This window comes from Bos javanicus, chromosome 4, assembly GCF_032452875.1.
Source record: "Bos javanicus breed banteng chromosome 4, ARS-OSU_banteng_1.0, whole genome shotgun sequence".
Lineage (NCBI taxonomy): Eukaryota > Metazoa > Chordata > Mammalia > Artiodactyla > Bovidae > Bos > Bos javanicus.
In genome coordinates this window covers 10,424,947-10,450,329 of record NC_083871.1, presented here as the reverse complement: position 1 = coordinate 10,450,329, position 25,383 = coordinate 10,424,947, and the positions used below count along the sequence as shown (strand labels likewise).

Below are 25,383 nucleotides of genomic sequence, written 5' to 3'. Positions count from 1 at the left end.
CTTTGTCTGGTTTTGGTATCAGGATGATGGTGGCTGTGTAGAATATCTTTTGGAGTGTACCCTCCTTCTCCATCTTTTAGAAGAGTTTGAAAAGGCCCAGTATAAATTATTCTTGTATGTTTGGTAGAATTCACCTGTGAAGCCAGCTGGTCCTGGACTTTGGTTTGTTCTTTCTTGTTCAGTCGCTAAGTCATGTCCGACTCTTTGTGACCCCATGGACTGCAGCTCACCAGGCTTCCCTGTCCCTCACCATCTCCCAGAGTTTGCCTAAGTTCATGTCCACTGAATCAGTGATGGCATCCAACCATCTCACCCTCTGTCACTTCCTTCTCCTCCTGTCTTCAGTCTTTCTCAGTATCAGAGTCTTTTCCAATGAGTCGGCTCTTCACATCAGGGGGCCAGATGTGAAGAGAGCATCAGTGCTTTCAGTGAATATTCAGGGGTGATTTCCTTTAGGATGGACTGATTTGATCTTGCTGTCCAAGAGACTCTCAAGAGTCTGCTCCAGCACCATAGTTCAAAAGCCTCAATTCTTTGGTGCTCAGCCTTCTTTATGGTCCAACTCTCATATCCATAGGTCTTCCCTGATAGCTCAGTTGGTAAAGAATCTGCTTGCAATGCAGGAGACCCTGGTTCAATTCCTGGGTCAGGAAGATCCACTGGAGAAGGGATAGGGTACCCACTCCAGTATTCTTAGGCTTTCCTTGTGGCTCAGCTGGTAAAGAGTCATTGGGAAGACCCCCTGCAGAAGGGAAGGGCTACCCGTGCCAGTATTCTGGCCTGGAGAATTCCATGGACTGTACATAGTCCATGGAGTCTCAAAGAGTTGGACACAACTGAGCAACTTTCACTTTCACTTTTCTCATATCCATACATGACAATTGGACCGTAGCTTTAGCTACATGGACCTTTGTTGGCAAAGTGCTATCTCTGCTTTTTAATATGCCGTCTAGGTCTGTCATAGCTTTTGTTTGTAGGGAGGTTTATCACTACAGATTCTATTTCACTTTCAGTGATTGGTCTGTTCAACTGATCTATTTCTTGATTCAATTTCAGTGGGCTGTATGTTTCTAGAAAGTTGTCCATTTCTTCCAGGTTGTGAAATTTGTTGGCATATAATTTGTTTTTGTATTTTGGACATGTTGTGCAGCTTTCAGGATCTCAGTTCCCCAGCCAGGGATTGAACCTGGGCCATGGCAGTGAGGAGCTGCAAGTCCTAACCACTAGATCATCAGGGAGTTCCCCGAATTTAATTGTTCACAGTATTCTCTTATGGGTTTCTGTATTTCTGCAGGATTTGTTGATTTGTCCTTCTTCCTTTCTTACTGTCTTTATATAGGTTCTTTCTCTTTTCTTAGTGAGCCTGGTCAGAGGTTTGTCAATGTTGTTTACCCTTTCAAAGACCAAGCTCTTGGTTTTCATAATTTTTTTTCTATTTTTTTTTTAATCTTGATGTATGTCCTCCCTGCTCTTTATTACTTCCTTCCTTCTACTAACTTTAGGTTTTGTTTGTTCTTTTTCTAATTCTTTTATGTGGTAGATTAGGTTGTTTGAGATTCTTGTTTTTTGAGGAAGACCTTTATTGTTATGAACTTCCCTCTAAGAACTGCCTTTGCTGCAGGCCATAGATTTTGTATTGTGTTCTGACTGTACTTGTCTCAAGGTATTTTTTAACTTCCTTTTGATTTCCTCATTGGTTTTTTAGTAGCATGTTGTTTAGTCTCTACGTAATCTTTTCCTCATTCCTTATCCTGTGGTTGATTGGTAATTTTGTGCCACTGTGGTTGGAAAAGATGCCTAAAATACTTTCTATACTCTTGAATTTGTTGAGGTTAGTTTATGCCCTACTGTGTGGTCAGTCCTAGAAAATGTTCCATGTGCACTTGAAAAGAATGTATATTCTACTTTGCTGCTGCTGCTGCTAAGTCGCTTCAGTCGTGTCCGACTCTGTGCAACCCCAGAGACGGCAGCCCACTAGGCTCCCCCGTCCCTGGGATTCTCCAGGCAAGAACACTGGAGTGGGTTGCCATTTCCTTCTCCGATGCAGGAAAGTGAAAAGTTAAAGTGAAGTCGCTCAGTCGTGTCCGACTCGTAGCGACCCCATGGACTGCAGCCTACCAGGCTCCTTCGTCCATGGGATTTTCCAGGCAAGAGTACTGGAGTGGGGTGCCATTGCCTTCTCCGTATATTCTACTTTGGGGGCATGTGTAACTGTTCTGTTGGGTCATTTAGGATTCCTGTTGCCTTATTGATTTTTTGTCTAAATCTGTTCTTTGATGTGAGTGGGCTGTCAAAGTCTCCTGCTATTATTGTCTTGCTGTCAGTTTCTCCCTTTATGTCTGTTGTTGTTTAGTCACTAAGTCGTGTCCAACTCTTTCTGACCCGGTGGACTGTAGTCATCCTTCTACATGGGCTCCTTCTGTCCATGGGATTTCCCAGGCAGAATACTGGAGTGGGTTGCCATTTTCTTCTCCAGGGGATCTTCCCAACCTAAGGATTGAACCCACGTCTCCTGAATTAGAGGCAGATTCTTTATCACTGAACCACCAAGGAAGCCCTCATGTCTGTCAGTATGTGTTTTATATATTTGGGTGCTCCTGGATTAGGTGCACGTATGTGGACAAGTATAACATCTTCTCGTATTGCTCCGTCTACCATTATATGTTGTCCTTTATCTTTCTTTATGGCATTTGTTTTTAAGTCTGTTTTGTCTGATGTTAAGTATTGTAATTTCTGCTTTCCTTTTATTTCCAATACATGAGATATCTTTTTCTGTCCCCTCACTTCTAATCTGTGTCCTTTGCCATAAGGTGGGTCTCATATAGGCTGCATACTGTAGGGTCTTTTTTTTTTTTTAATCCAGTCTGCCACTCTGTCTTTTGATTGGAGCATTCAGTCCATTGACATTTAAGGTAATTATTGATACATATGTATGTATTGCCATATTAAACCTTGTTTTCCAGTTGATTCTTTGTTTTTCTTCCTCTTTCTTTTTGTGGTTTGATGGCTTACTTTATGCTTCTTTTTGGGTTTTGTGCCTTTATTTTATGTTTTTGATTTGTGACTGCCCTGTTTTTTAAGTATGTTAACCCTTTTGTATATCTGCTTGCTTTAAACTGATAGTCATATCTGCTCAAACATATTCTAAAAAAAAAAAAAGAATGTGCATTTTCTTACTGTCCTTCCCCACATTTTATGATTTTGATGTCCTTTTTTACATCTTCATGTTTATCTTTTTGCTGTTGCTTGTATTTATCATCACTTTCACAAATAGATTTTTTCCTTTTTTTTGGATATTTATACTAGCCAGCTTAAATGATTTACTTTCCAGTCATGATTTCTCCCTTTCTATATCTCCTTGCTTCTTTTCTATTTAGAGATCTTTTAATATTTCCATAGTTTTACTATTGGTGTATTCATTTAGTTTTTGCTTGCCTGAGAAATTCTGTATTTTTCTTCTTATTCTAAACAATAATCTTGCTGGATAGAATATTCTAGATTGCAGAATTTTCCCTTTCAAGACTTTGAATATATTTTGCTGCTCCTTTTTGGCCTGCAGTGTTTCTGCAGAGAAATCAGCTGATAGGCTTATGGGGGTTCCCTTGTAATTAACTCTTTGTTTTTGTCTTGCTGCCTTTAGAATCCTCTTTAACTCTTGCCATTTGTATTATAGTATGTCTCGGGGTAGGTCTGTTAGGATTCATATTGTTTAGGATCCTCTGCGCTTCCTATATCTGGATATCTGTTTGGTTCTTTAGGTTTGGGAAGTTTTTAGTCGTAATTTCTTCAAATACACTTTCAATCCCCTTTTCTCTTCTCATGGAAAACATATTACACATAGATCAATGTACTTTATATTATTATCCAGTGGGTCTCATATTGCTTTAATTTTTTTCATTTGGCTTTCTGTCTGCTGTTTCGTGTAATTTCCTTTGTTCTGTCTTCCAGATCACTTATTCCTTCTTTTGCATTATTTATTCTGGTATTCATTATCTTAAGCTCAACTTTCGTCTTGGCAAATGAATTTTCTAACTTTTCTTGGCTCCTTATAGGCCCTAGTTCCTTTTTATAGCAGTTTGCATTTCTGATGATAGCCTTTCTTAATCCCCTTAGCATTTCCATTACCTCTCTTTGAAGTTGGTGTCTATTAGACTGACGAGGTCTGTTTCACTGTTCCTTTAGGGGAATTCTCTTGGGCTTTTAGTTGGGAGTAGTTCCTCTGCTGCTTCATTTTACTTATATTTCTCTTAGTCTGTGAGTTTAGGAGAAACAGTCATCTACTGTAGCCTTGGAGGACTGTTTATATGTGAGGGCGTCCCTGCATAGCTTGTGTGGATATAACACTTCTTTGAGGGTTGTTTTCGGTTTGAATGCTTGCTGTCTCTTTTCTCTGCATGTGCTGTCCATTATCCACTTGATAAGGGGTGTGCAGGTGCTTGGCCCACGCACAGTCCCAAAAAGGCAAGAGCAGCAGTCGGTGCTCAATCATGGGACCCTTGGTGGTGGCAGTGCCTGCCGCCTGCTGCGGTATGCAGCTACCTCGAGTCTGAGGTGGTAGCGGCCGCTTGTGCCTACCCCAGAGCTCGTGTAGGTGGTGCCCTGTCATCTGAGAGCACACAGAGGGAGAGGAGTTCTGTGGAGATCCTGCGCCTCTCCTTGCATGCCCCCTAACAATATCACCCTACCTCTCTGGTGGGCCCAGGCTTATCCCCATATTCCCTTGGTTGGGGCACGTGACATGCTAGTCCCCTTGGGCTGTCCATACTGCCAACCCCAGTCCTCTCCCCAGTTCTGCCTCTGAAGCCTGAGCCTCGGCCCCCACCTGCCTCCGTGGATGAGCATCTGAGACTGGGCAGGGCCTGGTGGCAGTACTGACCATCTGTGCGGGTCTGTCTCTACATTGCCCTCTGTAAACCAGTTGCTATGCTTTCTGAGACTCCAGAGCCCCTCTCCTCTGTCCCCACTGATCGCTCCACCTGTGACAGGGCTTCCAAGCGAGGAGAAACCTTTCCCCTCTCTTAGCTCCTGTCCAGATTCCTTTCTCTCTGTCTCTTTTTTTCTTTGTTTTGTCCTTCACAGTTAAATGGAGATTTTTTGCCCCTTGGAAATCTAGAAAATGTTCTACCAATGTTCACTAGATGTTCTGTGAGAACAATTGCACATGCAGATGTATTTTTGATACATTTGTGGGAGAAGGGGAACTCCCCATCCTACTCTTCCTCCATCTCGATCTGATCCCCCAAAATATCGGTGTCTTTAGATTTCTCTTCTCTGAGTGGTGTTCTAAACCAAGTAGGTTTGCTTTATAAGAAAGAGTTGAGGTTTCCTTTCTAAACATGAAATAGACAAAATGTAAAGGGAACTGACCTTTTTGTTTATTTCTAGGAGCTGCATGCTGCTTCCCTTGAACAGCACCTTCTAGATCAGATTCGAATAGTTTTTCCAAAAGCCATTTTTCCGGTCTGGGTTGATCAGCAGACTTACATATTTATCCAGATTGGTAGGTGCTGTTGTAACACTTTCTGTCATACTCTTCACTGTCGCATTGACTCCAAAGCAGAGGTCAGTGCACACTAATGACCCTTGTTTTCTGTACAGCTGCACTGATACCAGATGCTCCTTATGGAAGGCTGGAAACCGACAGCAGACTCCTGATTCAGCCAAAGACCCGCCAAGCCAAAGAGAGTACATTTTCAGAAGCAGAGGATATACCTGGGAAATTTCATCATTATGGAAGAGACCAAAAAGGATTGACAAAAGAACTTCAAACCAAGCAACTTCAATCAACTACTGTAGGAGTCGCTGGGTCTAAAGAAAGAGAATCAGAGGGTAGAATTGATTCATCATTTATCCCAAGCTTATGGACTATGATAGGAAGCATTTTCTCTTCTGGGTCTGAGAAGAAACGAGACACATCCTGGGGGTTAACTGAAGTCAATGCTTTCAAAAACATGCAGTCAGCAGTTGTTCCTCTGGACAATATTTTCAGAGTATGCAAATCCCAGCCTCCCAGCATGTGTAAGGCATCAGCAACTTCTGTGTTTCACAAACATTATGCCATTCATGTATTTCCATGGGACCAGGAATATTTTGATGTGGAGCCCAGCTTCACTGTGACCTATGGAAAGCTAGTGAAACTGCTTTCTCCAAAGCAACAGCAAAGTAGAACAAAGCAAAATGTACTGTCACCTGAAAAAGAGAAGCAGATGTCAGAGCCTCTAGATCAAAAACAGGTTAGCCCAGACCATAGTCACAAAGCTGGCAAGGCCTGTGTGCTAAAGGTAGTCTGGAATGGACTTGAGGAACTGAAGAATGCCATTAAATACACCAAAAACTTAGACGTGCTTCATCTTGGGAAAGTCTGGGTTAGTATAAGTCTTTCTTTAAAAAATACTGTGTTAGTTGCTCAGTTGTGTCCGACTCTTTGCAACCCCATGGACTATATATAGCCCGCCAGGCTCCGCTATCCATGGAATTCTCCAGGCAAGAATACTGGAGTGGGTAGTCATTCCTTCTCCAAGGGATCTTGCCAACCCAGGTATTGAACCTGGGTCTCCCACATTGCAGGCAGATTCTTTACTGTCTGAGCCACCAGGGAAGCCCCAAATTGTACTATAGTTCATTTACAATGTTGTTTGTTTCTGGTGTGTAGCAAATGGGTTAGTATAAATCTTAGAAAATAATTTTATGTTGCTTGAACTTGCCCAAATTTTGAACTAAAATATTATAATATTTTATGCACAAGTTGAAAACCAGTGTAATAAATACTATTTAAAGTCCCCCCTCCTCTAGTCTTCTCTGGTGGCTCAGATGGTAAAGAATCTGCCTGCAATGCAGGAGACCAGGGTTTAATCCCTAGTTTGGAAAGATCTGGAGAAGGAAATGGCAACCCACTCCAGTATTCTTGCCTGGAGAATCCCATGGACAGAGGAGCCTGACAGGCTACAGTCCATGGGGTCACAAAGACTCGAACACGACTGAGTGCCTAACGACGACAACAGTTCCCATGGGGACACATTTCTGATTGCAGGGTGAAGTCCTTGTTTGGGTAAGGTTTGTGTGTGTTTCTGGCTAATAATAACTTGGACAGGTAAAGCTAAGATAGGTACAAGCCCAGAGAGGTCAAAATTACCTGCCTGGGGTAACAAGTCAGTAAGTAGAATAAGATTCAAACCCTGGCAGGCTGACTCTTGAGTTCATGCTTCAAATGGAGTGCCCTACGAAGCCTCACGTCTTTAACGCCTGAAGATTTGCTTCCACCTTCTTGAAAGCAAAGGAATGTCTTGGTATGTACTGGGGGAAATGGCCAGTGTAGGGAGAGACCCACGGCGTGAGATGACCGGGGTTCAGAGGCACCCAGAAAGCTCCTTGCCCTGCTGGTATTGTTCCTTTACTGTGATGGAGAGCGAGAGTAGCGCACCCAGCATTTCCCCTCCTCATCCCAACTTCAGATGCTAATTTTACAGGAAATGAGTCACCAGCCTCCTTTATTTTAACCTAATTTTGAAGGAAGATTATTGGAACAGGGAAGAACGATGGAAAGGAAAGGGAGTCTCCTTAGTAGATTTCTTTTACTCTCACAGTTTGGACTGTGACCTTGAGGTCGGTGACTTACAGGTTGTAATCTCTTCAGCCTACATCATTCTTAAAGCTCCAACCGTGCCTCATATTTTCTGTTATCTCTAATCTCTTACTCAAGAAGGTCCCACTGCATCTTGAAAATCATATTGTCTGAACTTGTTAATGGACCTGTCTGTTTCTGATAATCGTTCTGCCATTAGGCAGGAAGCACTGTTATTTCCTTGATGTTGTATGGTGAGGATGGGGTGAAAAAGTGGTGACCAAGTCCTGGAGACCAGGAGAGATGGCGGTGAGGAGCCTGCAGTTGCCACTCTGCGGTCAGGCTGGGAGGGTGGCCAGTGAGAGGTGGCAGTTAACTGCCACAAGGAACTCAGGCTGCCTTAACCTGAGAGACCAAAAGTGATCACCTTCTGAAGAGGACGTTAAAGAAACAACTGTAGGGAAAAATTGAAATGTTAGTATTAGTACCTGAATGCCCACCTATACTGTCAGTCATGGCAGTATCTTATCATTCACCTGAGTTGATAGAAATTAATATCAGTATTTATGCTGTGGAATATTTCTTAATCAAGATTTTAACATTTATATTTTAAATTCACTTTTATATATTTCAGATTCCACATGACCTGAGAAAGAGACTAAATATAGAAATGCATGCAGTTGTCAGAATAACTCCAGTGGAAATTACCCCTAACATTCCGAGATCTCTAAAACTACAACCTACAGAAAACTTGGTGAGTTCACATTTATATGTTATATCACACTTATTTTACATGCATTGTAAAATTTCTAGCTGCTTTAGCTAAGTAATAAGAATGTACTCCTTTATTCTAGAAGGGCAAAGAAGTCTTATTGCCTTTTGGTTTTATTGTGATAAAATACATATAAGATAAAATGCTGTTTTAACTCTTTAAGTGTGCAATTTAGTGCCATTAAGTACATTTATAACATGAAACCATCACTATTTCTGAAACTTTCCCATGCCCTGAATAGAAACTTTGTGCCCATTAAGCAATCACTCCCCACCCTTTCCTCCCCCAATTCTCAACTGCGATCAGTCTCTGAATTTGCTTATTCTAGATCTTATATTAAGTGAAATCATACAATATTTGCCTTTTGTGTCTCTGTTATTTCATTTAACGTGTTGTCAGGGTTTATCCACACTATAGCATATATCAAACTTCATTCCTGCTTATGGCTGCATAGTATTCCATTTGTATGTATATATACATGTTGTTTATTCATCTGTTGATGGACGCTGGGGTTATTTCTGCTGTTTTTTGTTTTTTTTTTAAACTTCTGATTAATGCTGCTGTGAATATTGATATACAAATATTTGAGTTTCAGCATCAGTCCTTTCAATGAATATTCAGGACTGATTTCCTTTAGGATTGACTAGTTTAATCTCCTGCGGTTCAAGGGACTCTCAAGCATCTTCTCCAGCACCACAGTTTGAAAGCATCAATTCTTTAGCACTCAGCCTTCTTTATGGTCTGATTTTCTCATCAGTACATGAGTAGTGCAAAGACCCTAGCTTTGACTATACGGACATTTGTCAGTGAAGTGATGTCTTTGCTTTTTAATACAACTGTAGGTTTGTCACAGCTTGCTGCCCAAGAAGCAAGCTTCTGATTTCATGGCTGCAGTCACTGTCCACAGTGATTTTGGAACAGAAGAAGAGAAACTGTCACTACTTCTACTTTTTCCCCATCTGTTTGCCGTGAAGTGATGGGACCAAATGTCATGATGTTAGCTTTTTGAGTGCTGAGTTGTAAGCCATCTTTTTCACTCTGCTCTTTCACCTTCATCAAGAGGCTTTTTAGTTCCTCTTCACTTTGTGCCGTTAGGGTGGTGTCATCTGCATATCTGAGGTTGTTGATATTTCTCCCAGCAGTCTTGATTCCAGCTTGTAACTCATCCAGCCCAGTATTTTGTATAATGTACTCTCTGTATAAGTTAAATAGTATACAGCTTTGACGTACTCTCTTCTCAAGTTTGAACCCGTCTGTTGTTCCTTGTAAGGTTCTAACTATGGCTTCCTAACCCGCATACAGGTTTCTCAGGAGACAGGTAAGATGGTCTGGTATTCCCATCTCTAAGAATTTTCCAGTTTGTTGTGATCGGCTTTCCCATAGTCAGTGAAGCAGAAGTAGTTTTTTTTCTGGAATTCCCTTGCTTTGTCTATGATCTAGTGAATGTTGTTCCTCTGCCTTTTCTTTCTTTTTTTTTTTTTAATTTTATTTTATTTTTAAACTTTACAATATTGTATTGGTTTTGCCAAATATTGAAATGAATCCGCCACGGGTATACACGTGTTCCCCATCCTGAACCCTCCTCCCTCCTCCCTCCCCATACCATCCCTCTGGGTCGTCCCAGTGTACCAGCCCCAAGCATCCAGAATCGTGCATCGAACCTGGACTGGCGACTCGTTTCATATATGATATTATATGTATTTCAATGCCATTCTCCCAAATCATCCCACCCTCTCCTCCTCCCACAGAGTCCAAAAGACTGTTCTATACATCAGTGTCTCTTTTGCTGTCTCGTATACAGGGTTATTGTTACCATCTTTCTAAATTCCATATATATGCGTTAGTATACTGTATTGGTGTTTTTCTTTCTGGCTTACTTCACTCTGTATAGTAGGCTCCAGTTTCATCCACCTCATTAGAGCTGATTCAAATATATTCTTTTTAATGGCTGAGTAATACTCCATTGTGTATATGTACCACTGCTTTCTTATCCATTCATCTGCTGATGGACATCTAGGTTGCTTCCATGTCCTGGCTATTATAAACAGTGCTGTGATGAACATTGGGGTACACGTGTCTCTTTCAATTCTGGTTTCCTCAGTGTGTATGCCCAGCAGTGGGATTGCTGGGTTGTATGGCAGTTCTATTTCCAGTTTTTTAAGGAATCTCCACACTGTTCTCCATAGTGGCTGTACTAGTTTGCATTCCCACCAACAGTGTAAGAGGGTTCCCTTTCCTCTGCCTTTTCTAAGTCCAGCTTGTACACCTGGAAGGTCTTGGTTTTTAAGTATTGCTGAAGCCTAGCTTGAAGGATTTTTGAGTATAACCTTACTAGCATGAGAAATGAGTGCAAATGTGTGGTAGTTTTTACATTCTTTGGCACTGCCCTTCTTTGGGATTGGAATGAAAATGGACTTTTTCCAGTCCTGTGGCCACTGCTGGGTTTTCCAAATTTGCTGATATATTGAGTGGAGCACTTTTAACAGCATCATCTTTCAGGATTTGAAATAGCTCAGCTGGAATCCCATCACCTCCACTAGCTTCGTTGATAGTAATGCTTCCTAAGGCCCACTTAAGTTCACACTCCGGGAAGTCTGGCTCTTGCTGAGTGACAACACTGTCTTGGTTATCCAGGTCATTAAGAGCTTTTTGGTACAGTTCTGTGTGTTCTTGCCACCTCTCCTAAATCTCTGCTTGTTTTTTCAAGCTTCTGGTTCTTTCTTAAACATTTCTTGTGTCCTCTGTCTATGCCACCATTGTTTTGTTGAGATCTTGAGTCATCTTTACTCTAATTACGCTGAATTCTTTTCCAGGCAGATTGCCTGTCTCTACTTCACTTAGTTGTTCTTCTGGGGTTTTATCTGGTTTCTCAGCTGGGTCATACTTTCTAACTTTCTGTGTTCGTGGTCTCTGTTCCTCAGGCTACAGGCTTGTGGTTCTTCTTGCTTCTGCTGTCTCCCCCCTAGTTGGTGAGGTTGATCTAGGGGCGTGTGCAGGCCTCCTGTTGGGAGAGACTGCTGCCTGCCCCCCGGTGAGTGGGTCTAGGTCTTGTCTGTCTGTCGGCAGGGCTGTGTCAAAGGGTGTGTTCGGAGGCAGATATTGGCTCAGGGAGACCTTTGGGCAGCCTGTCTGTTCCTGAGCTGGGCTGTGCTCCCACCCTGGTGGTGGTTCTGGGGCGTCCCAGTGCTGGAGCCTGCAGGCTGTTGGGGAGGCCAGGCCTCCGGGAGAGCTCATGCCCGTGAACAGTGCCCGGAGCCCCTGCCACCGCTGTCCTTGTCCTCACAGCAAGCCCCAGCCAGTCCCCGCCTCCCCAGGGAGCCGCCCACAGCCTGCGGGCAGTTCCGCCCGGGTTCCCGTGGCCTCACTGTCTAGCCCTGCATCGTAGTGCGGGTGAAGCCTTGCTGAGCACTGGCTTAGAAGCTGCACTGGCCTTCACTGGCCAGAGACACTGATGGCTCCTCCTCCCGGTGCCAGACCCCCGCCTGGGCTGCTGACACGGGGCCCAGAGCGCTCTCACTCCTGTGGCAGAACTTCTGCCATACTATGATTTTCCAGTGTGTGGGTCTCCCACCCCGCGGGTGTAGGATTGGATTATATCACAGAAGCACCCCTCCTGCTGTCTTATTGTGGCTTTTCTTTTCTTTGGATGTAGAATATCTTTTATGGTAGGTTCAGGGTTTTTTGTAGATGTTTATACAGCAGTTAGCTGTGATTTAGCTCTTTTCTTGAGAAGAGGTGAGCTGAGGTCCTTTTGCTCATCCTCTTATCTCTGTCTTGTCTCTCAGTATCTTTTTAAAAACCATATGAAGGTAGTTTAACATTGTCTTGATAACTCCAGGATTTTCAGAGTCAGATATTTTGCTGTCTATATTGCATTGATATTCTTAAGTAATCTTTAAACATATAGGCCACAGTATAAAAGATTTGTAATGTGGAACTTTTATGGCTCTGACTTATAAAGTTCTGAGTTCTCTTTTTTTTTTAAGTTTATAGGAGCTCTGCTTTTAACGTGGTTATTGATCTTGATATTTTTTTTCAAAAACTAGGTCTTATGTACAAAAGTAATCAGCCACTGCTCATGAGTTTTGTGTTTTCCCTCTGGTATCAGCAATGGGGTATTCCCTTGCCTATCCCTAGTTGTGTGCTGTGGTGGGAGCTGTGTGACCTCGGCAGGTCTCTCTAGGCTGATTATATCATTTAGGACAGAAAGGTGTTTGATTCTAGAGGAACTATGAGTTGCTTTCTGATTCTAAAATTCTTGATTTTAAAAAGTTTTCATTTTCATGTTATGACTTTCTCTAGGTCTTTAATCCCATTTTCCAATAATATACAAAGAAGTAACTGACTTATTTCTGTGATTTTTAAGAGTGGGAAAGTGATGCCTTTTCTTAGTTTAGCTTGCTTTTTTAGTAGTGAGTGTATTCTAAACCAAGCTTAATCAGTGGATCTAATGAATGAAGAGAGATAACAGATATGAGTTGTTATATATAAGCTGTTAGATAATAGATATGGGAGTTGCAAAATGGTAGAAGTTTATTTTCCTAGGCAGATAGAGTCCTTCACATATGAATTTTGGTTAGTTCTGTTTTGTATTTCAAGAAGCTTGTTTAAACTTAATAGTATTAATCTAAAAGCTTCAGAAATTAGCAGTTTTTCTCAGAATTTCTTCATATCTTTTGAACAGTTTATTAACACTCTACTTATTGAACGTATCAACCATCATAGAAAAAAAAGAAAGTGAGACTAACACACAAAGAGTTTGTTTTTCTCTTGTGCAAAGAAGTTTGGAGGAGCTCACAGTGGTTAGACCACGTAAGCACGACGCAGGCCCCTTCGATCGTTCTCTCTGTCACCTTTAGCCTTTGTCTCCTCCTCTCAGATGCAGGGTGCTTACGGTGGTGATAGACGTCACATCTGCATCCTTTCAGCAGAAGGAAAGGCATCTTCTTCTTGCAGGGTTTCTCCACCGTTCAGTTCAGGAGAGAAGGCCTCCTCTTGGGTTGCTGATGGTAATTCGTTGGCCAGAGTGCAGCCACACACGTGCACACACAGCTCCAAGCTGGGAACAGAGGATCCCGCTCCCTGACTACAGAGTTTGCTTCACAGGAAGCAGGAGAGAATAGGGTTGGAATGGTTATCAAGTGAGCTGAATTATGCTCTGTGTATCACTGGGCATAGAAAACAGGAGCATTTAAAACTTTGCCATTTGTATGAGTTTTTCTTCAGGCCACACCATACTCATTGTATACTGTAATGTCAAGTCCCAAACCTGTGCCTGTGACCATCGTTTTACTGGCAAGATAAGGTATTAAAATAAGAATGTTAAGTTCAGGTAGTAGAATATCGCCACTGTTTGTTTCCTTTCCTCTGGCAGTCTGAAGACGTAAGTGAAGAAGACATAAAAACTGTGTTCTACTCATGGCTGCAGCAGTCTGCCACTACCGCAGTTCCTCTCATAGTATCAGAGGAGGAGTACATTAAACTGGAAATGAAAGATGGTAAGTATATTTTATTTGTTATTTTCATATTTTTCCTATTAAAGAAGTCGGACAATTTTTCATTGTTTTTCCATCTTGTGATAGGTATGAACAGGAAACCTAATAATGATAATTAAACAGTAGATTTTATGTATCAAAGAATCCTTTTATTTAAATGTAAATAAATTTAAATTTTAAATTATTTCATCTCAGCTTCAGTACTAACTACATTTATTACTTTCTTTTTAATAGGGGTGAAGGAGTTTTCTCTGAATATAGTTCATTCTTGGGAAAAGGAAAAAGAAGAAAATATTTTTCTATTGAGTACCAATCTGCTGCAGAAGATGACAATACAAGTAATTACGTACTACTGAATATTTAATGATAATATTTTCACATGTGATTGATTCTAAAGTATGAATTTACTTGTTAAGACCTTGCATCCTAAACTGTATTAGAAACTCAAATGATAAGAGTAAGGAATAACTTGATTTAAAATATTTTATTCTGTAATCTCTTTAACTTACTTAAACAAATGATTGATGTATCCTAAATTTAAAATGGATGCTTCAGCAAAACTGTTCCAGGAATAGAATTGATCGTGTTAACTGGCCAATGGATCATGATTTTAAACTCTTCTAGTATGGGAACAAATGAAAACTTAGCTGAGGGCGGGTAACTTTTTTTTTTAACTTCATATTTTTATTTGCAATTTTGCTGCACAGCCCATATTATTTTGTCAATTCTTAAATTCTCAACTCTTCACAACTATTATCAGATTACTTTTCTTCCAGATATATGTTTAAAGTACTCTTTTTAGAACATTATGTTTTGGTTAGGATATTTACTGTCATTATAGAACTGAAGGTGAATTAAAGTCATTTAGAATTTCAGTGGTTTGAAACTAGATATTATTTCTTTACTTTGGTGAAATACAATTTAAGGAATACCATTCAGAGACTATACAGATGGAAAATTGTGAAAAGAATGCGACATAAATCAAAATTGCAAATAAAGATATATCTCTAAACTGTATGAAGAAGACATTCTTTACTGCTTGTTAAATATTTATATTCCTTAGACGAGTAAATTATTATTGTCAGGGCTGTTTTAAGTAATAATCTTGCATGCACAGTATATCTTTTCTCTCTGGTGTAACAGAATCAGCAATTCAGTTTCCTGGAACCCAAGAAAAGCAGGCAAAAGGTATTATTTTGACATGTAAAATTGATTTTTCCTTGCTACTATAGGTCCTTCTAGATCCTATGGTAAAAGAAGAAAACAGTGAGGAAATTGACTTTATTCTTCCTTTTTTAAAGCTGAACCGCTTGGGGTAAGAAGTTACGGCCAAACTGGCACGTTTAGACACATTTAACATTACCTGTCTTAGGGCTTTTATGTGTAAATATTAAATTAGATGTCAGTGTCGTTGACTAGTCTTACTAATGTAATGGTAGGTAGTTTTTTCAAGGATTGTTTCTGTTTTCACACCTGGCTTAGTAATTTGCCTTCTCTTCTGAGATAAACTGAAAGTCTGAAACTTATTAGAAATTTTACTTTGAGATTTGATCTGTGAGAAGAGAGCCAACTAGATATGACCTGGATCATACATGCTTGAATAAAACAATAATTTTTTGAAATTAATAAATTCGCTTTGAAAGTTAAATCCAAAGACATTAGTTGAATGTTTAAAAATATTTCAAATTAAGTTATTCCTTCACTGTCTTATAGATGTACTGATTGATGGGAATTATTTGTGTTTTCTTTAACTTTTAAGACAAATTTGAAAAGAACCTCCTCAATTTCTTTAGCTCTTAATACAGTATAAGAATCTCACATAAACCGTTACTTCTTAGAATTTGTCACAGAGGCCTTTAATGGATGTAGTAGTAGTGATTTGATTTTCTGTAATAGTATAACCTAGAAAGGTTTTAGTTAAAGGATTAAACTACAGAGCAACAATAATCTGCTTTTTAAAGTAAATAATCTACTTTATAAAGTAAAAACTCTTCAGGTCAGACTAATTTTAATAATTTATGATATTTATTATCAGAAATAAACTGGCAGAATCAGGAAGTAGGTTGAAGTTCATGTTTGTGTAATCTTCAGATTGAAACTGGATTTCAAAGATGATGTTTAAGAGGAAATAAGTCTTCAGTTATCCTAATACTTTAAAAGCACTCATGTATGATAATGTTGATTAACAAGCCAGAAATCATTTTGAGGGGGATATATGTGTATATTAAGACAAATCCCCTTAAGGATTCCTATTTGGACAGAATTTCTAGTTACTGCACATATATGAAAATAGTAAAATTAGTTTTAAAATCTGTGACTCAGATTTGGCATTAAATCATTTTACTTTCAAGTAAGGGAAAATTTCCAAGATTTTACTCTTTTTATAAATCATTAGGCTACGAAGGAAAATTTCCAAATTGTTTATAGGTAGATTTTATCCTGTTTTAGCGTTTGATCATGCAATTTACATGTTTTGCAGAGGAGTGAATTCCTTAGGCGTCTCCTCCATGGAGCACATCACTCATAGCCTCCTGGGGCGCCCTTTGTCTCGGCAACTGGTGTCCCTTGTGGCAGGACTTAGAAATGGAGCCCTTCTACTCACGGGAGGAAAGGTATGTGGTTAAAATATGCTCATTTTCATTAATTAGCATGTTTTTTAACTTTAAAAAAAATTTAGAAATATGTATATGGCTGCGCCTGGTCTTGGCTGCAGCATGTAGGGTCTTTTCGTTGTGCCATACAGCCTCCTAGTCGCAGCCTGTGGGATCTAGTTCCCTGACCAGGGATCAGACCTGGGCCCCCTGCATTGGGAATGCAGAGTCTTAGCCACTGGACCATCAGGGAAGTACCTGATTAGCCATTTTTAATTCCGCTCTCTTTGAGTTTTAATCATCTGTTATATAGGGTTGTTGATACGATAGATGGAAAGATTTACTCATTCACTAATATTTTTGAGCGCCTGCTATTAGATATTGAGAAAATAGTGTGGAATTGGGCGATGCTCTCCCTGCTGTTTTTCTATTTCAGTTGATATGATTGTTTGAATTTTCTTTTTTATGATGTTGGTAGGGTGTTAAATCGGGATTCCCTGGTGACTCAGTAGTAAAAAATCCACCTGTCAATGCAGGAGGCACAGGTTTGATCCCTGAGTTGGGAAGATCCCCTGGAGAAGGAAATGGCAACCGACTCCAGTATTCTTGCCTGGAAAATCTTGTGGACAGAGGAGCCTGGCAGGCTACAGCCCATGAGGTCGCAAAGGGTCAGACATGGCTTAGTGACTAAACAACAACAGAGCGTGTTAACGGGGCTGATTAATGTTGAAATGTTGAATCGGCCATGCAAATCTGTAATAAATCCCACCTAGTAGTGGTTTCTTATTCTTTTTGTACTTTGCTGAGTTCTGTTTGCTGATATTCTGTTAAGGATTTTTGCATGTAAATTCACGATCAATATTAGCCTGTAGTTCTGCCTTTGGTTTTGCTCTCAGAGTAATACTGGCCTCACAGAATGAGTTGAAAAGTGTTCCCTTCTGTTCTGTTTTTTGGAAGAGATTATATAAAATTGATGTAAATTCTTTAAAATGTTTGGTAAAATCTCCACTGAAACCATCTGTGCCTAGAGATTTCTTTATATATTTTTTATAAATTCAAAGTCTTTAATCATCTGTTTCATTTTGGCTGGTGTTGGGTAGTTTGTAGTTTTTGAAGAATGTGTTTGTTTCTTCTAACTTGTCAAATTTGTGAGCATGAAGTTGCTTGTAGTATTCTCTAACTGTGCTCTTTTAAAAAATTTTTTATAGGAGTATAGTTGCTTTACTGGAGAAGGGAATGGCAACCCACTCCAGTGTTCTTGCCTGGAGAATCCCACAGACAGAGGAGCCTGGTGGGCTACAGTCCATGGGCTCGCAGAGTCGGCCACGACTGAGTGCCTGACACTATAATTGCTTGACAATGTTAGTTTCTGCTGTACAGCAGAGTGAATCAGCTATAGGTATACATACGTGCCCTGTTTTTTAGATTGCCTTCCATTTGTGTGTGTCCCATTTAGGTCACCACAGAGCATTGAGTAGAGCTCCCTGAGCTCTACAGCAGTGTCCTTATTAGTTATCTACTGTATACACAGTATCAATAGTATATGTATGTCAATCCCAATCTCCTAATTCATCCACCACCCCTTCTTTCCTCACTCGATGCCCATAGGTTTGTTCTCTATGTCTGTGTCTCTGTTTCTGCTTTGCAGATAAGATCATCTATACCATTTGTCTAGATTCCACATATATGCATTAATATGATATTTGTTCTCCTGACTTCACTCTGTAACAGTCTCTAAGTCCATTCACATCTCTACAAATGACCCAGTTTCATTCCTTTTTATGGCTGAGTAGTATTCCTCTGTGTGTGTATGTGTGTGTGTGTGCGCGCACACGTGCACACGTGCCACATCTTTTTTTTAACCCCAAGAAGCTTTTTGTATTGGGGTATAGCCGATTAACAGTATTGTGACAGTTTCAGGTGAACAGTGGAGGCCTCAGCCGTACATGTATCTGTTCTCTGCCAAGCTCCCCTCCCATTCGGGCTGCCGCTTGACACTGAGCAGAGTTCCTTGTGCTGGACTGTAGCGTTTTGTTGATTATCCATTTTAAATATAGCAGTGTGTACATGACCTTCCCAGAGTCCTTAACTGTCCCCTCCCCCTGGCAACCATAAGTTCATTTTCTAACGCGGTTCATTTTGTCAGTAAGTATATTTGTATCATTTCTTTTTAGATGCCATATACCAGGGATGTCATATGATATTTTTCCTTCTCTGTCTGACTGACTTCACTCTGTATGACAGTCTCTAGGTCCATTCACATCTCTACAGGTGACCCGATTTTATTTTTATGGCTGAGTGATATTCTGGTGTGTGTGTGTGTGTGTGTGTGTGTGTGTGTGTGTGTATGTATGCCACATCTTCTTTATGCATTCCTCTGATGGTCATTTAGCTTGCTTCCATGTGCTGGCTATTGTAAATGGTGCTGCAGTGAATACTGGGCTGCAAGTGTCTTTTTGAGTTATGTTTTTCTCTGGGTATATGCCTAGTAATGAGATTGCTGGGTCAGATGGTAGTTCTGTTTTTAGTTTTTTAAAGAACCTCCATACTGTTCTCCACAGTGGCTGTACCGGTGTATATTCCCAACAGCAGCACGTCTTACTGTGCTTTTCACGGATTGGAAATCTGTTATGTCCTGTTTCCTGATATTGGTAATTTGTGTCTTCTCTTGTTTTAATCTTTGTCAGTCTTACTAGAGGTTCCCTGCTCTTTGAAGGGCCTCACAGTTTTCTTCTTTACCAATGCAGTATTTTTTCCAGAGCTGCAGTGTGATTTTTGTGAGTCTTTGTGGGTTTTTGTGTTTTTTTTTTCCCAATTCAAAATCATAAGGCTTTTTTATTTCTATTCACTTTTAACTGCAGCATGATAACTTTTTTCCTCTTACTACCCCAGTTGCTTTCTTTTGATTTCTTACTTGAAATAGAGCAACTGCTCCAGTAATCCAGGTTTCTACTTTAGTAAACTAGAAACAGAAGAACAAATTAAATCCAATGTAAGCAGAAGAAATACTATGAATTAGAGTAGAAGCTATTGAAGTGAAAACAGGAAACCAGTAGGGAAAATCAGTGTGAAACCAAAGGCTTTTTTTTTTTTTTTAAAGATCAGTAAAAACTGATAAACCCTTAGGCAGGCTAAGAAAAAAAAAAAAAGAGGATACAAATTACTAGTATAAGAAATGAAAAAGGGGGCATCAGTGTAGATCCCACAGACATTAAAGGGATGATAAGGCTCTATGCTGACCTAGTGGGGTATAATGGGCAGGCGGTGGGGGCAAGGCTCAAGAGGGAGGGAATAAGCATGTACTTAGTCTTGTAGGCAGAAACTAACACAACGTGGTAAAGCAGTTATTCTCCAATTAAAAATAAATTTTAAAAACGCATAATAAAGTAGGAATCGTAATAAACAGCTTGTGCCCCTAAAAATTTTGAGCTCTATGCCTAAAAATTTGATAACCTAGATAAATAGACCAACACTCCTTGAAAGACACAGGCTGCCAAAACTCACACAAGAATAATGACGATATGAAATGGCTTACATCTATTAAAGAAATTGAGTCTTTGATTAATATCATTCTCAAACAGAAAGCACACACCCAGGTGGGTGCGCTGGGCACACACTACTAAACTCTCAAGGAAGAAGTTGTCCCGGTTGTCTGCAGTCTCTTCCAGTGGGTGGGAGCAGAGGAGAGTCTAGTCTATTCTGTGAGGCCAGCATCACCTAATACCAAAACAAGACAGGCATCACAAGAAAACTACCAACTAAGACCCATCATGAACACAGATGCAGAAATCCTTAACAAAATATTACGAAATGTGATCAACTAATGTATAAAAAGAATTATATACCACAATCAAGTAGGGTTTATTCCAGATATGCAAGGCTGCTACAGTATAGCAGTTACTCTAAATGTTCCTAAATTACCTATGTCAAATTTCAAAATATATCATCATGGTAGAATATTATTTTAAAAAACAATGTCCTGTTGACTGAGAAATCAGACCTCCACCATGTGACTTAGGGGTAGCATGCTTAATGGAACTAGTGGAAGAACTGAATTTGAGTCCCACTACTCTTATGTAGTGGGACTCAAATTGGGCTTCCCTGGTGGCTCAGGCGGTAAAGCGTCTGCCTGCAATGCGGGAGACCTGGGTTTGATTCCTGGGTCGGGAAGATCCCCTGGAGAAGGAAATGGCAATCCACTTCAGCACTCTTGCCTGGAAAATCCCGTGGACGGAGGAGCCTGATAGGCTACAGTCCACGGGGTCGCAAAGCGTCGGACATGACTGAGCGACTTCGCTTTCACTTTCACCCTTATGTACTTACTGGCAGTGACTTAAGGCAGTTTTTCAGTTTCTAGCCTCGCCTTTTAGGATTAATCTCACTTAAGAGAAATAATATATATGAAAGGGCTTTGTAAACGGAAAGGTACTAAAATGTGAATTACTTTCAGTGAGAGAAAAGGCCTTCTGACTAAACCAAAAGTATAGCAGGTGGGACACACAGTCCCGTACCCCTAATCTCTTTATTCTTTAGGGTCCGCTGACTTTAAAAATAAATGCAATTCTGTAAACTATAATGATGGTACTATTGTTGAATGCTTGCTAAATTTAAGACTTTACACAATAAGCTTGGCTAGTTTTCCTGCTCACAGTAATGAAAAGCAAAATATTAGAACTGGTGCAGGACTATTAAAAGCTAGGCAGGGACTTCCCTGGTTGTCCAGTGGATAAGACTCTGCACTCTTAATGCAGGGGGGCCCAGATTCGATCCCTGGGCAGGGGACTTGATCCCACATGCCACAGCTAAGACCTGGCTGAGCCTAAATAAATAAATAAAATATATACGTTTAAAAAAAAGGCAAGTCAAAGCAACAATGGTAGTAGCCTAAGGGAGTAAGCCTATATTAAAAGAATTATAGAAACCTAAGTGTTTGATCTTCTAGGGGCCACTTACAGCAATGTTTAGCAAAATTTAAATGTGTATACCCTTTGATATAGTATTGCTGCTAAGTCACTTCAGTCGTGTCCGACTCTGTGCAACCCCATAGTTGGCAGCCCACCAGGCTCCCCGTCCCTGGGATTCTCCAGGCAAGAACACTGGAGCGGGTTGCCATTTCCTTCTCCAATGCATTAAAGTGAAAAGTGAAAGCGAAGTCGCTCAGTCATGTCCAACTCTTAGCGACCCCATGGACTTCAGCCCACCAGGCTCCTCCATCCATGGGATTTTCCAGGCAAGAGTACTGGAGTGGGGTGCCATTGCCTTTAGCTCGTAGAAATTTATTCTGAAGGTGCAATCTGACAAATAAACATAACTCCATGGATATTTATTTTAGCTTTACTTATCATGGTTAAAAATCGGGAGTAACATAAATATAAATCAGTTCACTTCAGTCGCTCAGTCGTATCTGACTCTTTGCGACCCCATGAACCGCAGCACACCAGGCCTCCCTGTCTATCACCAACTCCCAGAGTCCACCCAAACCCATGTCCATTGAGTCGGTGATGCCATCCAACCATCTCATCCTCTGTCGTCCCCTTCTCCTCCTGCCCTCAATCGTTCCCAGCCTCAGGGTCTTTTCAAATGAGTCAGCTCTTCACATCAGGTGGCCAAAGTATTGGAGTTTCAGCTTCAACATCAGTCCCTCCAATGAACACCCAGGACTGATCTGCTTTAGGATGGACTGTTTGGATCTCCTTGCAGTCCAAGGGACTCTCAAGAGTCTTCTCCAACACCACAGTTCAAAAGCATCAATTCTTCGGCACTCAGCTTTATTTACAGTCCAACTCTCACATCCATACATGACCACTGGAAAAACCATAGCCTTGACTAGATGGACCTTTGTTGGCAAAGTAACGTCTCTGTTTTTGAATAGGCTATCTAGGTTGTCATAACTTTCCTTCCAAGGAGCAAGCGTCTTTTAATTTCATGGCTGCAGTCACCATCCGCAGTGATTTTGGAGCCCATAAAAATAAACTCAGTCACTGTTTCCCCATCTGTCTGCCATGCAGTGATGGGACTAGATGCCATGATCTTAGTTTTCTGAATGTTTAGTTTTAAGCCAACTTTTTCACTCTCTTCTTTCACTTTCATCAAGAGGCTTTTTAGTTTTTCTTCACTTTCTGCCATAAGGGTGGTGTCATCTGCATATCTGAGGTTATTGGTATTTCTCCCGACAATCTGATTCCATCTTGATTCCAGCTTGTGCTTCCTCCAGCCCGGCATTTCTTGTGATGTACTCTGCATATAAGTCAAATAAGCAGGGTGACAATATACAGCCTTGACGTACTCTTTTTCCCAATTTGGAGCCAGTCTGTTGTTCCATGTCCAGTTCTAATTGTTGCTTCCTGACCTGCATATAGGTTTCTCAAGAGGCAGGTCAGGTGGTCTGGTATTTCCATCTCTTTCAGAATTTTCCACAGTTTATTGTGATCCACACAGTCAAAGGCTTTGGCATAGTCAGTAAAGCAGAAATAGATGGTTTTCTGGAACTCTCTTGCTATTTCGATGATCCAGCAGATGTTGGCAATTTGATCTCTGGTTCCTCTGCCTTTTCTAAAACCAGCTTGAACACCTGAAAGTTCACAGTTCACGTGTTGCTGAAGCCTGGCTTGAAGAATTTTGAGCATTACTTTACTAGCGTGTGAGATGAGTGCAATTGTGCGGTAGTTTGAGCATTCTTTGGCATTGCCTTTCTTTGTGACTGGAATGAAAACTGACCTTTTCCAGTCCTGTGGCCACCGCTGAGTTTTCCAAATTTGCTGGCATATTGAGTGCAGCACTTTCACAGCATCATCTTTCAGGATTTGAAATAGCTCAACTGGCATTCCATCACCTCCACTAGCTTTGTTCGTAGTGATGCTTTCTAAGGCCCACTTGACTTCACATTCCAGGATGTCTGGCTCTAGGTGAGTGATCACACCATCATGATTATCTTGGTCTTGAAGATCTTTTTTGTACAGTTCTTCTGTGTATTCTTGCCACCTCTTCTTAATATCTTCTGCTTCTGTTAGGTCCATACCATTTCTGTTCTTTTTCGAGCCCATCTTTGCATGAAATGTTCCCTTGGTATCTCTGATTTTCTTGAAGAGATCTCTAGTCTTTCCCATTCTGTTGTTTTCCTCTATTTCTTTGCATTGATCACTGAAGAAGGCTTTCTTATCTCTCCTTGCTGTTCTTTGGAACTCTGCATTCAAATGGGTATGTCTTTCCTTTTCTCCTTTGCTTTTCACTTCTCTTCTCTTCACAGCTATTTGTAAGGCCTCCTCAGACAGCCGTTTTGCTTTTTTGCATTTCTTTTTCTTGGGAATGGTCTTGATCCCTGTCTCCTGTACAATGTCACGAACCTCCATCCATAGTTCATCAGGCACTCTATCAGATCTAGTCCCTTAAATCTGTTTCTCACTTCCACTGTATAGTCATAACTGTGGTGTTGGAGAAGACTCTTGAGAGTCCTTTGGACTGCAAGGAGATCCAACCAGTCCATTCTGAAGGAGATCAGCCTTGGGATTTCTTTGGAAGGGATGATGCTAAAGCTGAAACTCCAGTACTTTGGCCACCTCATGTGAAGAGTTGACTCATTGGAAAAGACTCTGATGCTGGGAGGGGTTGGGGGCAAGAGGAGATGGGGACGACAGAGGATGAGATGGCTGGATGGCATCACTGACTCGATGGACGTGAGTCTCAGTGAACTCCGGGAGTTGGTGTTGGACAGGGAGGCCTGGCGTGCTGCAATTCATGGGGTCGCAAAGAGTCGGACACGACTGAGTGACTGATCTGATCTGATCTGTATAGTCATAAAGGATTTGATTTAGGTCATACCTGAATGGTCTAGTGGTTTTCCCCACTTTCTTCAATTTAAGTCTGAATTTGGCAATAAGGAGTTCATGATCTGAGCAACAGTCCGCTCCTGGTCTTGTTTTTGCTGACTGTATAGAGCTTCTCCATCTTTGGCTGCAAAGGATATAATCAGTCTGATTTCGGGATCGACCATCTGGTGATATCCATGTGTAGAGTCTTCTCCTGTGTTGTTAGAAGAGGGTGTTTGCTATGACCAGTGCACTCTCTGCAGAACTCTGTTAAATACACGTCAGGAAGGGTTTTGATAAGCACGTTATGGTTCAGTACATCCTCAGAGAGGCATTGTACTAGGGGCTGATGTACCTCTATGTCTGTTGATAAAGAGGACAGTGATTTATTGTAAACCCTCAGGAATACTGTAATCCCAGCTTAATAAATTTGCATAAAATGTGTGTGGAGTATCTGGAAGGAAGATATGGCAAAACAGTGGTTAGTAATTTTGTGAGGTGGGGTGGTTTCAGATTTTTTTTTAACCTTTATCTCTAAGTATCTATAGTTATGTTGTATTTTTTGAATGTTATTTTTAAATTAGGTATGTGGATTTTCTTCTTTTTCCCCAGTTTTATTGAGATGTAATTTTTAGATAGCATTGTGTAGTATATACTTGATTGATCAGACTGAATGTTCGTGATTACCACAGTGACAGGCTGTTTCTGGGACTGAATACATTGAGAGTTCTTACAACACAATTACTTTCTAGGGAAGTGGAAAATCAACTTTAGCGAAGGCAATCTGTAAAGAAGCATTTGACATATTGGATGCCCATGTGGAAATAATTGACTGTAAAGCTTTACGAGGTATGAATATGGTAATATTCTACATATATGTCTTTTTTGGTAGAAAGAAATGTTACTATTTAATGCTGCTAATTAATAAATAGAAATAGCTAATCTTTATTTAATTTTTCTGTTTGTCATTTGGTAATTGAAATTACTTAGAAATTTTAGATCTTTGGCAGTCTGATGTTTTTAATAAAAATCTTAAAACTCCCCATATTTGCTGGAGGCTTTTTTTTCCCTAGTCAAAACTCTTTGTAGACAGTACTCCTAAAAAATGCCAATTTGCACAACTCTGAGAAAATTAGTATTTAGTATATATTCTAATTGA

General features: G+C 40.5%; 1 protein-coding gene and 1 non-coding gene across 2 annotated transcripts in view; one reads left to right on the top strand and one right to left on the bottom strand.

The window, feature by feature from the left end:
- The window catches only part of PEX1 (peroxisomal biogenesis factor 1), an 81,737-nt gene that overhangs the window by 16,384 nt on the left and 39,970 nt on the right, over window positions 1-25,383 (top strand). The window contains exons 4-11 of the mRNA XM_061413425.1: window positions 5,386-5,500; window positions 5,599-6,365; window positions 8,196-8,315; window positions 13,708-13,831; window positions 14,063-14,166; window positions 15,061-15,143; window positions 16,308-16,440; window positions 24,977-25,073. Coding sequence (XP_061269409.1) covers window positions 5,386-5,500; window positions 5,599-6,365; window positions 8,196-8,315; window positions 13,708-13,831; window positions 14,063-14,166; window positions 15,061-15,143; window positions 16,308-16,440; window positions 24,977-25,073 — 1,543 coding nt within the window. The remainder of the gene's footprint in view (window positions 1-5,385; window positions 5,501-5,598; window positions 6,366-8,195; window positions 8,316-13,707; window positions 13,832-14,062; window positions 14,167-15,060; window positions 15,144-16,307; window positions 16,441-24,976; window positions 25,074-25,383) is intronic.
- Window positions 16,600-16,672, bottom strand: TRNAG-CCC (transfer RNA glycine (anticodon CCC)). Its single transcript has one exon. It is a non-coding gene; the product is annotated as a tRNA-Gly (tRNA).